The sequence below is a fragment of the Argopecten irradians genome, chromosome 13 (genome assembly GCF_041381155.1).
Source record: "Argopecten irradians isolate NY chromosome 13, Ai_NY, whole genome shotgun sequence".
In the NCBI taxonomy this organism is placed as follows: domain Eukaryota; kingdom Metazoa; phylum Mollusca; class Bivalvia; order Pectinida; family Pectinidae; genus Argopecten; species Argopecten irradians.
In genome coordinates, this window is record NC_091146.1 from 13,870,434 (window position 1) to 13,883,185 (window position 12,752).

Below are 12,752 nucleotides of genomic sequence, written 5' to 3' on the forward strand. Positions count from 1 at the left end.
TTTTCTATACATCATTATTCTCTGTGTGTCTGTTATTAATTAATAATGTTGTCATCTTCCGCCAAAGTTTAAAAGATATAAAAACGTATCGTAGGTATTCCAATTGTTCATGATTTAAACATTTCCCTGTATTTTATAAAACCAACATTCATCTGAAGTAATTCGTCAAATCAACAAAATGTTAAACAAAATATTTTATGATATATGTAATGTTTAATAGATAGGATATATACATCAATGCATTTTCAATACAAAATGTGTCGTAATTTTTGTAATTGATTACGGTGATACAATTTGTTGGTTATGTATAAGGATTAGCTTCACTGAATTTGTCCTTTTTTAACCAGGTGTACTATATACGTAGTACGAGATCCAGAGCAATGTACTACGAAATCATGACATAACGAACAGGAAATAGATATAATATGACTAAACAGTCTTTAGTTTAAAGCCATAATAAGGCTTATTAATGGGATAAAGTCCTTTAAATTCGTGTTGTATTTTGGCTTTACATGCGTGTTTCATTTGAAGATTAATTTGAGGAGAAAAAAGTCAAAAGCAAAGATGACTTTTATGAAATATATTAGGTACGTATTTCTTTCAAATAACAAAGTGATTTGGTCATAACTTAAGTACACAGCTTTTTTGGAATTGTCCATGTGGAAATCATTAACTTTAAATGCTCATATAATAATCATGATTTTATGCCAAACAAATGTATTGCATAGTGGTTTTTAGACTTTAGCGTGCCTACAGTACGCCAGAGCCTTATGCCATGGAAATTTACAACTGTCTTAGCAGTCTGATTGGTTAATTATTCCAACAATTTACTAACACCACCTGGGGACAAAATCTTTCAACAAAATTTCGCCGCCATTATTCGATATCATTTTCATTGCAACAGCACAAACAATTCAAATACAGAAAAAACACAGATATTGAAAATATTACCTTTTTCAATTATTAGACTGTAACATATTGCATGTCACAGATGATATGAAATCCTTTCAGTATACTAAAACATATTCTTGAGACGTGGAGAAAATTTCTTAAGAGTTACTTCCCTTCGTTTCACTACTGCGGTCGGTGCACACTTGAACGCTTCAACGTTTGGAACTTCATTTCATGAGTTATATTGAAACTTATCGCAGCAGCTGAATAATTATGTATACTAGCAGTGGTCACGTGGTCTGAGAAACCGATATATTGGATGGACTCACCACTGATTAGTGTCTTCAAAATCGATCCCTTGAGCAGGATCTTGATAATATAACACATGTCTTGAATGAGATGTATACATTAAGAGTGTAAGCAGTATTTGTGCTCATTTTGTGGCAGTTGGACCGATAATAATCCATGTTTATGACGTGAAAATGTTGGTTATCGGGATATGATGCTCTGTAGCTTTTATGGTGATGCTGTTCTAAGGGAGGTAACTCCCACAACAATAAAATAGTTAATATTGATGTTCAGCAGCGAAAATGAATAGAAACAGAGACATATATATTTTAATCTCTGATTGAAATGATAAAAATATCTGTTCTCAATGACAATACAAAGCTATGGTGAATATAGTCAATAAAATTAAATAAGTTTTAGATCAGGTTTAAAACATTTGCTAATATTTCTTCCTAATTGGTTTTATTAAAACTAAAATTACATATTTTAAGCCACAATCACCATCATATTGAAACGCTGATCCTAATTAATATTTAAATGTAGTTTTAATGACTTGTTTTTTTAATATTTATAAATTATAGGCCTAAATTAAATTATGATTTTAATATTAGGAATCTGTTTTAGTTTGAATTGATTGTAGGATACTCATTTCATTTATGTGATTAATGATAGTATAGCTATTTATATTTTAATTGGTTTAAATGGCATATACAGTAATCTACACTGATGCTATCTGTATGTATTAAGCATTGACAATTATATGAAAACTTTGTGCATTTTTGATATTGTGACATATTTTTGTGTAATACCTTTAATGTTTAAGATAAACTAAATGAACCATTTTATATTGATATTTTGCAGAAATCATCAGTGAGTATTTTGACTAAGTGAAACAATAAAAGAAAACACAATATGGAGTATTATATCGAACATAGCATCGGGATAGATGATTTAAACATTCCAAGTGAACATACAAAAACATATACCGGCGATAGACATCACGATTCGTATGTTAAAGCATCCAGTGATGGACGACACTTAACCAAACACACAGAGATACATTCAGAAAACCAGGCTTACAGGTGGTATCTATATGGTGGAGAGTTTTGTGAACAACAAGACACAGAGGGAATCTTTGGAACACAACAAGGAGGAAAATCGCACTTATGTAATGTCTGTGGTAAGGGATTTAGTCGGACAGAACACCTAAAGACACACCTCAGGACACATAACGGCGAAGAGCCTTACAAATTTGATGTCTGTGGTAAGAGGTTTAGTGAGGCAGGTGCCCTACAGAAACACCAAAGGATAAAAATGGGAGAGAAACCTTACAAATGTGATGTATGTGGTAAGGGGTTCAAAAAGGCATGTAAACTACAGACACACCTCAGGACACATACAGGAGAGAAACCTTACAGATGTGAGGTATGTGGTAAGGAGTTTCGTGTGGCACAACACCTACAGATCCACATCAGGACACATACAGGAGAGAAACCTTACAAATGTGGTGTATGTGGTAAGAGGTTTATTAGTTCAGCTGGCTTACAGTATCATCTAAAGACACATACAGGAGAGAAACCTTACAAATGTGATATATGTTGTAAGAGTTTCAACGTTCGACAAACCTTAAAAATGCATTATATGACACATACAGGAGAGACAACTTGTATATGTTACGTATGTGGTAAGGGGTTTAGTCAGACAAAAAAATTACAGATACACCTTAGGATACATACAGGAGAGAGACCTTACAAGTGTGAGGTATGTGGTAAGGGTTTTAGTGTGGAACAAAATCTACAGAGACACATTAGAACACATACAGGAGAGAAACCTTACAAATGTGATGTATGTGGTAAGAGGTTGATTAGTTCAGATGGCTTACAGTATCATCTAAAGACACATACAGGAGAGAAACCTTACAAATGTGACGTATGTGGCAAGGGCTTTATTAGGACAGAACAACTACAGATACACCTCAGGACACATACAGGAGAGAAACCTTACAACTGTGATGTATGTGGTAAGAGGTTTATTAGTTCAGATGGCTTACAGAAACACATCAGGAAACATACAGGAGAGAAACCTTACAAATGTGATGTATGTGGTAAGAGGTTTAATGTGAAAGGGACCCTACAGACACACCTTAGGACACATACAGGAGATAAACCTTACAACTGTGATGTATGTGGTAAGAGGTTTAATGTGAAAGGGACCCTACAGACACACCTAAGGACACATACGGGAGAGAAACCTTACAAATGTGATGCATGTGGTAAAGGGTTTAGTGAGTCATGTAACCTACAGACACACCTCAGGATACATACAGGAGAGAAACCTTACAAATGTGATGTATGTGGTAAGGGCTTCAATCAGACAAGTCATCTACAGACACACCTTAGAACACATACGGGAGAGAAACCTTACAAATGTGATGTATGTGGTAAGGGCTTCAATACGACATCTAACCTACAGAAACACCTCAGGATACATACACGAGAGAGACCTTACAATTGTGATGTATGTGGTAAGGGGTTTAGTGTGGCACAACAACTACAGACACACATCAGGACACATACAGGAGAGAAACATTACAAATGTGATGTCTGTAGTAAGGAGTTCAATAGAAAATTTAACCTACAGAGACATCTCAAGACACATACATGAGATAAATTTTAGAAATGTGATGTATGTGGTTAGGCGTTCATTGATATATTTTACCTACAGACACATCTTAGGACACATACAGGGGAGAAACCTTACAAATGTGATGTATGTGGTAAGGGGTTTAATCAGACACAACACCTACAGACACACCTCAGGACACATACAGGAGAGAAACCTTACAAATGTGATGTATGTGGTAAGGGGTTTAATCAGACACAACACCTACAGACACACCTCAGGACACATACAGGAGAGAAACCTTACAAATGTGATGTATGTGATAAGAGGTTAAGTCAGACATCTAACCTACAGACACATCTTAGGACACATACAGGGGAGAAACCTTACATATATGATAAGAGGTTTAGCCATACATCTAACCTACAGACACACATCAGGACACATAGAGGAGGGTAACCTTACCCGACATATGTTGAAAGTGATTTAGTCAACAAGCTAGCTTAAAGACACACTTCATGACCCATATACAGGGAAAAACACGTAAACTAGATATTCATGATAATAGATCAGGTGTTGCACAAAATGCCGATCTACATCTGAAGAAACATGAAAAAAACGCCATTGTTTACAATTGACAAGGAAATGGCAGACTAGAGGTCAGCAAATTCTAAAAGTTAATTTTAGTATTTTCTACAAAAATATGCATACACTATTTTAAAAAAAAGAATAACACCTGAATGTTATAAATTACGCACTACCCTGTATTCTAGCCAATCAAATTGATATATGAGATCGATAGCTCTGACCGGTTGTCATATTTACGGAGCAAAGAGTACGGAGAGTAGGAAAAAACTATGGCAGGCAACCCAGTCTACAACTTCGTACGCCACTGAGATAGTTATCATTTTATTGTTTCCATTTTTACATCGTGATAATGAAATGTACATGTAGACAGAGATTTAGATAATAAAGATAAAAAAAGCTTGGTCTGTTCTCGTTATATCACGTACCCAAATGTAGTTATCGTAAACGGATGAACGGTAATATTTACCACGAGATAAAGCCGTGCACTACATCTCATAGCTTGAGGCTAGTACGTTGCACATAACTTCAATCTTGCATACACAGTATTTTGGCCGATTTTACTGAAAACCAATCACCATCGTAAAGTATCTCATAGCTTTTTTTCCTGTTGGATTAAATATGGTCATCTTATGCACAAACTAAAAATAAAACTATCATATCAGCAAATCATGTCAGAAATACACAGTATTTATCAACTCACGCATTTGATAAAAGACACCAGAAGTACTTTTACTCTGTGTATTTTCATGATTCCATCCCAGTCAGATAGATTACCAGGTTAGACGTGTTGTGACTACCAACACATCCGGCCGATGTTGAAATAATGAATATGATTTGCTTGATTGAAAAACAACAAATCTATATTTAGAAAATATTCTGTAAATTTCCTAGTTTCATGAAGAAATCGCTAAAGGTCGTTTAAGATTCAATGAATTATCAGATGTAAAACAATCAAGAATTCTCAAAGGTCTTAAAATTTCATTAATGGTACCTACAAATAAAAACATTTTTGAACAATATATTAAGTTTTCTTTTTAATATATTAATACTTAAAGTAAGTGTCCTCACTGATTATAATAAGAATGATGCATATTTATATATTGATCTATTTATTTTGCTTCTGATATCTAAAGTAAAATGTTTATAAATCCTCCTTTAAATTGATTAAAATGGGAAGGAAAAGCTGACAAAAATATTTCCATTAAAACATCAGAATTAGGCCTAGCCTAGCGATATGAAAGGTCAAGTCGTAATTAAATTGATGTTCTTTTGTACATTTTGTGGATTTTGTTAGCTGAAGTGTTTTTCAAATTATTATACAGTAAAACTATGGCTTGGTTAATCCAGATAAATATCTGGTAAATCGGAATATACATGTAGATGTAAGACACATTTCAATAAAAAAAGATTTATTTCAGTACGGTTCTTTGCCTTCATAAAACTAATTGAAAATAAATAAACTCGCAAAAGAAAATATCAGCTTTCAAGTTTACTTTCTTACTGTGTAGCCTGCGAGGGTTGTTCAATGCTAAGTGAATTGACTCCCGTTGAGTTAAATGAGGCAATGACCTGGGGTGATGGCAAGGTGTTCTGACCGACGGTACCCCTGATGACAGTATGACACATGTGATTATAGCAGTTGAAAATGAGTTACTGTTAATTAGACTCAATTTAGCACTATCAAACTGTGCTAGCTATCACGGCTCGATCCGGGACAGTTTCTTCGCCATGGTATATTGGGTATATCTTCGATAATTTGTTAAAACATTTACCAAAGCAAATTTTAAGGTTCCAATTTGTACATATTCAAATAACGTAATATTGTTGGATGTAAAATTACCAAGCTACACATTTTCGAAAACTAAATGGAAATCAGTCAATTATTGATATTAGAGTACGTTATTTTATCTATGCTATATTCGACGATCCTTTCGTGATATTTTAGTCGCCGTTACATATTTAGGGTTGCTTCGAGGATTTGTTTACACTTTTACCATCGTAAAATCAAAAAATGTTAAATATGTACAGAATCAATAAACCTTTTTTGTTTAATGTATCAATAGATATGAATGAGCAAACGACTGATTATATTATTGCCTACATTCTAAGAAATGTAGATATAATTTTTAGAATGTAAAAATGACTAAATTGATTGGATATGTGAAGGATCGGAACAAAATTGATAATTGTGTAAAAACATTGGTATGATGCGATGAAATATTATGGATTGTTTATGTTGTGCTCACCCAATATTTTGATTTAAAAAACAACATCTAGGTTATATTATAACAGGAAAACAAGCAGTGAATTATAAAACTAAGGGGAGTAACTCTTTTATCATAACATCCTTATCAATGACCGCTATAATGTTCTATTTGTAAAATGTAATATGTTTTAATTATAATGAAAATTGACGAAGGAAACACAAACAATTAGTCCTTATATTTTTCTGGAACATTTGAACTTCACAATTTTGATCTATTCTTTTTAATGGGATACTTATGTGTATCACTAGCAACTCCTAACCACCAACAATATCACCTAAAGTTTATATGGGGAATTTTGCTGAATGTTGGTTTTTAATGTATGAAAAATGTTTAAAAGTTAATTCCAATCTAGAAAATGCATGAAAATACACGAAAATGATTGGAATATGTTAGACTACCATTTTAACATACTTCTAATAACATATATTGAATTCATTTTATGTTAAATTCACTTGATCAGATTATTAGCCTGAAAACAGCAACCTGTTTATAACAATGAATAATGATATGCATATCTGAAAATAGTGTCATTTGTTTTTATTGAAAATCAGAAAAGTCGCCATAAGCTAATGTTTCAAGAAAAAAACAAAGATCTCTAAATGCAATTTAAAAATTGATTACGAAGACTACATATAACATGACCTTAGGTGATTTTTATGAGTATTAAGCTTCAGGTAATGTCAATCACATAATAGCTGTCTGATTACAGGGATTACCTTCCCTACATCCGGACTTTATTCTCCAGACTTTGATTGGCAGACAAATAATAACCCCCGGCTAGTCTGTACTGCAATAAAGGATATGATATATCGTGCCATAACCACGTTTACACACGATACTTAAGGTCTTGAGTAGTGAGAACGGAACTCCATTTTATCCAGACAATGGTGAGAATAGAGCGATCTTTTATCCAGGAAAAAGGGAGCTTCGTGTTATTTTAAAGGTAATGCGCCTGTAAGCTTTTATCTTAATTAATCCAACATTGTAATTAAATTAATTTGTTTACTTATGTATCCAACTCAATGATTTATGAAGTTCGTAGAGTCTTTTTTCAACATCTGATTTTGATAAAGCAAAAATTTAAGATACAGTGTGTTTAAGTAATTAGACATATCAAAAATATGTTAAAATGTTACATTACATTTTATTCTTGTAACAATATAGTTACATATTAATCTTCACTGTCGATTTAAGTGCTATAAAGATCAGGTTTAATGATCAAACAATGATGTGTCTGTTTATCTAAAGTGGTATTCCAACATATCCCAGCAAATATTCTATTATTCTTTATACCTTACTATACAGTTAATTGAGGTTACACAACGAGTGGCTGTTGGATATGGAATTTATTCCACACGAATGAGTTATTTTTTAAAAGTTACAAAAGACACGAGCTATATTATTAGAGTTCGTATAACAAGAAGTGGATGTGTCGCCTGCACAGCATCATAAAAAATAGTTATTACCAGTTGAAAATATTGTAAATAATTAGGTGAAGTTATCGAATCATGTAATTCTTGGAAATATTAGTGGATTTTTACCAGTATCGAACCCCTTTTAGATCTCATTGATATAAAGCAATATACTAAATTTGGTTGAGATCGGATAATAAATACTGAAGTTATATAGCGGAAACCGTGTTTTGACGATTTTAAAGTCCCGTCACTCTTGCAAATATTGACGTATTTTGACCAGTATCGAACACATCTAAGATCTCATTGATATAAAGCAATATACCAAATTTGTTGAAATCGGACAATAAACACTAAAGTTATTGAGACGAAACCATGGATTTATCTGTTGTGACGATTTTAAAGTCCCGTAACTCTTGCAATTATTGATGGATTTCGACCATTATTGAACTCATATGAGATTTCATTGATATAAAGCAACACACCATTTTTTGTTGAAATTGAACAATAGATATTTAAGTTATCTAGCGGAAATCATGGATTTATCTGTTTTGACGATTTTAAAGTTCCATAACTCTTGTAAATATTGACGGATTTTGACCATTATCGAACTCATCCGAGAACTCATTGATATAAAGCAGTAAACTAAATTTGATTGAAATCGGACAAAAAAAATAAGTTATCGCACGGAAACCGTTTCCCGGACGCCTACACCGACGACGACACCGACGACGCCGACGCCGACATATAGTGATACCTAAGTGTCGCCCTTGCGTTGCAGGCGAGACAAAAATCTAGATTCAAACAGACGTTCATTAAATGAAACAAGTCTTATTAATTAACAGCAAATCATTTTTTAGTCTTGATTTTTATGTTATCTTCGGCTCTGTAACGAGATTTTCAGCCGTGTAAAAATGAATAAAACATGCGATTTTTTTTATCTCCGATCGTGTTTTAAAAAACTTCATCCCTGCCTATGCTGATATTATTGCAAACATGAGGCCATTTCGGCACAGATTACGTTTGATATTATGAAATTTAAAAAAAATTACTGAAGAATTATATCATTTGTTGTTTTGTTCACAAGCGACATATTCAGATTCATATTTGAAATGAATAAATTGTCAGACTTATTGTGAAAAGCCGATTCTGCAAATTAATACCATTTCTGTCCTATCGAAAAATATGTTGTTTTAAAATGATTTTATGTAAAAATTTTCGAGAGGTTTGAAAGCACCTTTTATAACTTCCATTGAATCTGTACACGAAAAATTAAACAAAACTCATTTTAAAAAAGTGTATTTTTCTGAATAGGATAATGTTTTACGAAATTGGCCATAAATTTATATAATTTCAAATCAAAACAGACCCCTGGGACCTTTTGGATTTTAAAAAATATTGCACACATTTTGTCACAATATCACAAAATGCACACGAGGTTTGTTTAATTGATTGGTAACCAAAATTCAATGGTGTAGCTGAAACAGTCCTTTGCCAACGTTTCATTTGAATACAATGCATATTTGTCATTTAAAGTTATATGTGCCGTAACTGGGCGAAAATTTTGACATGCTATTTTTTCATCGTTAATCTATTAAGAACCATAAGGTTTGATGAAAAAAGCTGTCAAAATCATTCAAATGGCTTCAGATGAATTTTGTACTGTAAAATTGTTGTTTTTATGCTTTACATGGAAACATCCGTTCAGAAATCACTTTACAATTACAAAGAAAAATGTAAAAATGTAACATGAAATTGTAGACCACAAGATGGCTTCATGGTCCCGTATGTACTCATCTCACTTCACTATCAATGTAAATAAATGATTTTTGGCAAAAAATCATTTTCAGCCCTTATTTGTACATGTAAAATTATAACCTATGCATTGGAAGTACTGTAATTTTCAAAAAGTTGGTAATTTTTGGTGATTAATAACATATTAAAAGCTCATCTTGATTCGTGAGTATGAAAAATACGGCACATATAACTTTAAATGACCATTTCCTACTCCGATCCTGTCATATTCTATCTAATCCTGTCCAATTTGTCCCTTTTATTCTCAACCTTGTAAATTGTCAGCTCCGGTTATTCATTATCATTCCGAAGCTTTCAAATAATACGACTTTCAAACGCTAACTGGATCGATATGACGGATCTAAGTTCCCTAAGTTTAGACCACGATGACTTTCACTTTCTATTATATTTAAGAAAACTGAAAATAATATATTAATAAAATCTTGCAAAAAATGATTCAGTTAAAATTAATCTTATCTATTGATGCTTAAGTCATAGTCGAGTCGAGTTGAAAAGTTTTCCAAAACCTGCTTGTTTGTCACAAACCTAAAATATAATTGGAAATTTCAGAATATGATAAAATATCATTACACAAGCTCAATAAAACAATATAGTCTTCCCCACAATAAACCTCGAAAATTGGTTGAAAAACTGAACCCTGTAGTACATATAATTATATTAAAATTATGTACATTATTTTACATTAACAACTCAAAAATAGGTTCGATTTGTTACTTACAACTTATACTTATAAGCCAATAATTATCTTATAGATAATTAATATATGTAAATACATATCTGGAATATTCTTCATCAGAATCATCGTTGCTTTTCATTTTTCTCAATTTAATTTTCAAATAAAACACACATATTTCATTATTATACATGTTTATAAAAAAGATAAATCATATGAACCATTTCATTTCGATATTAAAACTCACATCTTTAATAACAATTTATATAAATATATAATATAAAACTATACGAACCCTTTTATTTTGATATTATACAGGACTGGTCGGTGAATAATTTTACTACGAGCAACATTGAGAGAATACAACGTGGAAAATCATACTGACAGTGTCATCGGCATAGTTGTCTTAAACAGTCCAAGTGAGTATACAAAAAAGTATACCGGATATAGAGATCAGCGATTTGATTTATGTGTTAAAGGATATAGTCATGGACGCCAGTTCACCTAACCCACAAAGACAAGACGCAGAGAAAATCTTAAGGACACAAAAAGAAGGAAAAACGCACCGATGTGATGTCTGTAATAAGGGGTTTAATCGGCTAGAACACCTACAAAAACACATGGAGACACATACAGGAGAGAAACCTTACAAATGTGGTGTATGTGGAAAGGGGTTTGGTGTGTCACACAGCCTAAAGACTCACATTAGGACACATACAGGAGAGAAACCTTACAAATGTGATATATGTGGTAGGGGGTTTAGTCAAGCATGTAACCTACAGAAACACCTCAGGAAACATACAGGAGAGAAACCTTACAAATGTGATGTATGTGGCAAGGGGTTTAGTGACGGGGGTTACCTACAGAAACACATCACGATGCATACAGGAGAGAAACCTTATAAATGTGATGTTTGCAATAAGGGATTCAGAATGGTACAATACCTACAGACACACCTCAGGACACATACAGAAGAGAAACCATACATATGCGGTGTATGTGGTAAGGGGTTCAATCAGACATGGAACCTACAGACACACCTCAGGATACATACAGGAGAGAAACCTTACAAATGTGATGTTTGTGGTAAGGGGTTTCGTCAGGCAGGTGACCTACAAAAACACTTTAGGAAGCATACTGGAGAGAAACCTTTCAAATGTGATGTCTGTGGTAAGGGGTTTAGTCAGGCAGGTCCCCTAAAGTATCACCTCAGGACACATACAAGTGAGAAACCTTACAATTGTGACGTATGTGGAAAGACGTTTAGTCACAAAGCTAGCCTTAAGACACACCACAAGACCCATATACAGCGGAAAACACATAAACTAGATATTCATGATAATGAGTCACGTGTTGCACAAAATGTCGATTTACATCTCAAAAAAGATAACAGAAAGACGCCTTACAAATGTGATATTTCGACAAAGCATCAATCTACACTAAATGGACAGAAAAAGGTACATTACAAAATGAGTCATCGTTCTAAAAATAATATCAATATAAACTACTTATCGGAAATGCCCCACCTAAATGATACCACAAAAGAGACAACTGGTAATACATTAGTAAGCGAGGTTATTGTTGATGATAAGACAAATCATCAGACCACTGTTGCTAATAATTCTGACATTCAGCAGACTGATAGGTCTATATTATCAATGGATAATGAAAATGAATGCAGATATGATGGAGATACTGATACAAAGTACCCAGGAATGAAAGTCTTTGTGTCTGAGAGTGGTGTATCAGTGACAAAGTACAGTTTAAAGTATCTCGTCCAAAATCACAGTTTTACGCCAAATAAGTAGTAAGTATCTTGACCGTATTGGAAATGAAAGCGATTTCCGCCTCAGGTAATAATCTATAAAATGACGCTTTAAATGGGCTTCTTAAATAACAAAAATTTAAAATGTATTTTTAGAAAATGTATTTTAAATGTTATTCTATATATATACTGTAATTATTTTAGAGCAGAATCGTGGCTCCCCGAATAAAGAATGAACATTGCAGTTTTGCTAATAAAATGATGTGACATAAAATTGATTTGTATTAGATATTGTTTGGTCTAATTAAATTACAAAAGAGGGTATTCAGACGGGACCGTCAAAGCACTTCGTATTAAGCCGGGTTGTCGAATTATCCGAGTTCGTATCAACCAAGTTCCACTGTAGTTATCCAAATGAACATATTTTATGT

General features: G+C 33.0%; 2 protein-coding genes across 2 annotated transcripts; both read left to right on the forward strand.

Moving 5' to 3' along the window:
- Positions 1 to 2,045: 2,045 nt before the first annotated feature.
- LOC138306253 (zinc finger protein 234-like) lies at positions 2,046 to 5,375 on the forward strand. Its single transcript, XM_069246649.1, has one exon. It carries the CDS (start codon positions 2,092 to 2,094, stop codon positions 3,841 to 3,843), a length of 1,752 nt encoding a protein of 583 aa, XP_069102750.1. The 5' UTR covers positions 2,046 to 2,091; the 3' UTR covers positions 3,844 to 5,375.
- Positions 5,376 to 10,920: 5,545 nt separating this feature from the next.
- Positions 10,921 to 12,364, forward strand: LOC138305617 (zinc finger protein 235-like). Its single transcript, XM_069245917.1, has one exon. The coding sequence runs from the start codon at positions 11,045 to 11,047 to the stop codon at positions 12,362 to 12,364; it is 1,320 nt and encodes a 439-aa protein (XP_069102018.1). The 5' UTR covers positions 10,921 to 11,044.
- Positions 12,365 to 12,752: the final 388 nt, after the last annotated feature.